The 4249-nt window shown below is 50.1% G+C and overlaps 1 protein-coding gene across 1 annotated transcript in view; it reads left to right on the top strand.

The window, feature by feature from the left end:
* The window catches only part of HDAC6 (histone deacetylase 6), an 18495-nt gene that overhangs the window by 1689 nt on the left and 12557 nt on the right, over positions 1 to 4249 (top strand). The window contains 6 exon segments of the mRNA XM_010844348.1: positions 1356 to 1440; positions 1547 to 1587; positions 2268 to 2364; positions 2521 to 2618; positions 3827 to 3931; positions 4058 to 4126. Of these exon segments, the coding sequence (XP_010842650.1) occupies positions 1356 to 1440; positions 1547 to 1587; positions 2268 to 2364; positions 2521 to 2618; positions 3827 to 3931; positions 4058 to 4126 (495 nt within the window).

Genomic DNA, 4249 nt, shown 5'->3' with positions numbered 1-4249 from the left:
AGTGTTTACCAGTTTAATTTCTTTTGCCCCTCTTCCAGTGGAAGACAAAGATGGCAAAAGGCTTCATTACGGAATACATATCTATCTCCTGAGGCACTAGGGACAGGCAGTAGACAAAACAAACAAAACTCCTGCCTTTGTGGAGATTACATTGTAGAGGAGAAAGTGAAGTCGCTCAGTCGTGACCGACTTTGCGACCCCATGGACTGTAGCCTACCAGGCTTCTCTGTTCATGGGATTTTCCAGGCAAGAATACTGGAGTGGGTTGCCATTTCCTTCTCCAGGAGATCTTCCCGACCCAGGGATTGAACTCGGGTCTCTCGCATTGTAGGCAGATGCTTTACCGTCTGAGCCACCAGGGAGTGAAAACAGTAAACAAACAAAAAACAAGGGATAAAGTGTGTTAGAAGGAGAAGTGCTATGGAGAAATGCTAAAGCAGGAGGAAGAGTAGCAGAAAGTGCAGTGGCGGGGACTCTTCAGTTTTAAATATGATGATCAGGTAAGGCCTCACTATCTGAGCGGAGATCTGAAGGAGGTCAGGGAGTGAACTAGAGAGACATCTGGGAGAAGGTTGTCCTGGGCAGGAAGGAAAGCAAGTGGAAACGCACTTGGTTTGATTAAGGAATAGGGAGGAGCCCAGTGTAGAAGCAAGCAGTAGGAGATGGGGGTCAGAGAGGTGATGGAAGCAGGTGGTCACAGGACTTCTGGGGCATGGGGAGGACTTTGGCTTTTACCCTGAATGAAATGGGAGCCAGGAGAAGGTTTTGAGTAGAGGAAGGACGTGACCTGATTTGAGTTTTAACCAGTGTCTAGGCTGCTGTGCCAGAGAAGGCAATGGCACCCCACTCCAGTACTCTCACCTGGAAAATCCTATGAACGGGGGAGCCTGGTAGGCTGCAGTCCACGGGGTCGCTGGGAGTCGGATACGACTGAGCGACTTCACTTTCAGTTTTCACTTTCATGCATTGAAGAAGGAAATGGCAACCCACTCCAGTGTTCTTGCCTGGAGAATCCCAGGGATGGAAGAGCCTGGTGGGCTGCCGTCTATGGGGTCGCACAGAGTCGGACATGACTGAAGTGACTTAGCAGCAGCAGGCTGCTGTGCAGAGAAAGGACTGCTGGGGGAGCAAAGGCAGAAGCCAGGAGGCCAGCTGAGTTCAATAACCCAGGCCAGAGGTTGTGGTAGCAGCAGTGGAGGTGATAGGAGAGGGTCAGGCTCTGAATATGTTGTGAGAACAGAGCCACCAGGTGCCGGAGGTGACTCCCAAGTTTCACGCATCAGCAGCCATGGAAGGGCAGATGGGGCAGATGTGGTGCTCACCAGTGTCATATATCTGTATCTCTGTTAACCCAGCTTCCCGGAACGCCCAGAGCGGCTCCATGCCATCAAGGAGCAACTGATCCAGGAGGGCCTCCTGGACCGCTGCGTGTCCTTTCAGGTGAGTCCCCCAGCCAACATCCTGAGCAGAAGGCAGTGGCTGAGGGAGAGACCCAGGCACAGCCAGAGCAGAGCCTTAGCCCTTTGTCTCTCTCTTGTCTCACCAGGCCCGATTCGCTGAAAAGGAGGAGCTGATGTTGGTTCACAGGTGAAGGTTTAGGAGCCTTGTAGGGGATGGGGAGGAGGCTGCCCCTGGGCCAATGCTTTGAGAAGGAATGTCACTTGGGCAAGTCACTGAGCCTCTCTGAATCTCAGTGTCATGCCTGTAACCTGAGAGCTAGTAAACATAAGGAGGATGTGATATGTACTTAGAATGGTGCCTGGCATATCATCAGTCCCTGGTGAGCTCTTTTTCTTACTATAATCTGATGTATAAACAGACAATGGATATATGGATGGAATGATCAGAGGGTTCCCCCAGCGGGGCTGAAGGAACCCAGAATAAGAGGCCTGTTGTGGTATGTCTCAAGGAAAGTTAGCTTGTCAGAGGGAGTATCAGAGCTGAAAAGAGAAAAAGAATGAGTCCAATGAAGAAGGCTGAGGAGAGGAAGGTCCAGACAGCTGGGACAGTCTGGCCAAAGACCTGGAGGTAGGATCTGCTATGGCCAGAGCAGAAGACAAAGGATATTACTAGAAATGAGGCAGACTGGGGAAGGAGCACAGAAGGTGTCCTCTACCCCAGCTATCCCCCACGTTGACAGGTGAGGAGGCCTGATTTGTCCAGGGGTTTGATGCATGGAGGACTCAGTTGGGGAGGGTATGGGGCCCCAGTTCAGGGCCAGGGAGGGAGGCGGACCCCTGCATCCCATCCTCCATCTACGTACCCAGCCTAGAATATATTGATCTGATGGAAACGACCCAGTACATGAACGAGGAGGAGCTCCACGTCCTAGCAGATACCTATGACTCAGTTTATCTGCATCCGGTATGGATGGGAACTGTGAGGGCAGAGGGTGGTGGCCATCCTGGGATTCCCCATTCCCACATCCATACCACTCTGGAGGGAGTAGCTGAGTGGACATGGCCACTCTCATCCCTCTCTCCCTCATTCCCCTCTCTGACTCCCCACTGTCTTCTCCAGAACTCATACACCTGTGCCTGCCTGGCCTCAGGCTCTGTCCTCAGGCTGGTGGATGCAGTCCTGGAGGCTGAGATCCGGAATGGCATGGCCATCATCAGGTAGGGTCCACTGGCATTTGGCTTTTTACATTTTAAAAAAAATTCCTTTCTCAAATGTGAAAGGTAGTGATATGGATAGTATATTTACATGGTTCAAAATCAAATGTTAAAAAAGTTGGCAGTCAGGTACAAGTGAAAGTCCTCCCTACCCCTCACCCCATCTCTAGACCCCTGCTTCCTCTCCTGGAGGTAATCACTGTAACCAATGACTCATGTGTCCTCCTGGAAACAGTCTGTGCCTATTTGTGGGATAAATGCCATATTTTGTTGATTCTAAGATGTATATTATTTCATATTTGTAACATCTTGAAATTCAGATGCATCTTAGAAACGGTAATGCCTCAGAATTCCTTTGGCATCATTTCCTGCTTTGTTGTTGGCATGTGAAAAAAATCACAGTCCATCTTATCATCCTTGGCACCCCAGAAGTGATGAAATGCAGAAGATGTAGCTTTTTTCCTCCCTCCCCTTTGGTTTTAGTTGCTCGGTTGTGCCCAACTCTTACGACCCCATGCCCTGTAGCCCGCCAGACTCCTCTGTCCATGGGATTCTCTAGGCAAGAATACTAGAGTGGGTTGCCATTCCCTTCTCCAGGGGATCTTCCCGATCCAGGAATTAAACCCAGTCTCCTGCATTGCAGGCAGATTCTTTACCTACTGAGCTACGAGGGAAGCCCCCCTCCCCTTTATTAGCCACAAATTATGGTAGCATTCAACACATTCCCTGTACCATGCGTTTTTCACTTTTATATCTTGGAAAGCTTTTCTCTTTAACGGTGTATAGGCTAGACCTATGTAGAACACCATTATACAAACATGCAGTAAGTTAACCAGCCCCTACCACTGGGCATTTTAGTTCTCTCCAATCAATTGCTATTTCCAAAAAATGCTGCAGCAAATATCATCCAATTATAAACATGTTATTTCACCCTTTTTGTTATATAGGTTGTGGACTAAGTCCCCAGGAACAGGACTGGGTATGAGGGTGTATGCATTGATCATTTTAATAAGCATTTTCAAATTTCCTTCAAAGAGAGAAGAGTAGACTAGGGGTGAGGGTCTGAGGGCTCCAAGTACTCAGTTCCTGGCAGCTGTGCAGGCATCAGCACTGAGGGAGTTGGTGGTCCAGGAGTAGAGAGCAGGAAGAGTCCATCTCTGCCGAGGAGAACCCCACCACCAGCAATTTGTGGCCTTCCCTGCCCTGCCCAGGCCTCCTGGACACCACGCCCAGCACAGTCTCATGGATGGATATTGCATGTTCAACCACGTGGCCGTGGCTGCCCGTTACGCTCAACAGAAGCATGATATTCAGAGGTCAGCAGCAAGCAGCAGGGCGGGTGTAATGAGGGTGATATGAGGTGGGGTGTCCTGGTCTGGGCACTTCTTCCCAGTGTTCCTTGATCTTCTTACATAGTGGCCCCCCTTCTCTCCCACTCACAGGGTCCTTATTGTGGATTGGGATGTGCACCATGGTCAGGGAATACAGTTCGCCTTTGACCAAGATCCTAGGTATGCCGCGATACTAGTGTACTACCCCAAATGCTAGACTCCCAAACACCCCCTACCTTTACAGGCAGCCAGAAGGGGCCCCAGAGGGAAGGGAAGGCATTCATATTTGTTGGTTGGACCTGT

Source organism: Bison bison, unplaced genomic scaffold, assembly GCF_000754665.1.
Source record: "Bison bison bison isolate TAMUID 2011002044 unplaced genomic scaffold, Bison_UMD1.0 scf7180017864200, whole genome shotgun sequence".
Classification (NCBI taxonomy): Eukaryota; Metazoa; Chordata; class Mammalia; order Artiodactyla; family Bovidae; genus Bison; species Bison bison.
Note: the sequence above shows the minus strand (reverse complement) of the source record. Positions and strands in the feature narration are given on the sequence as shown.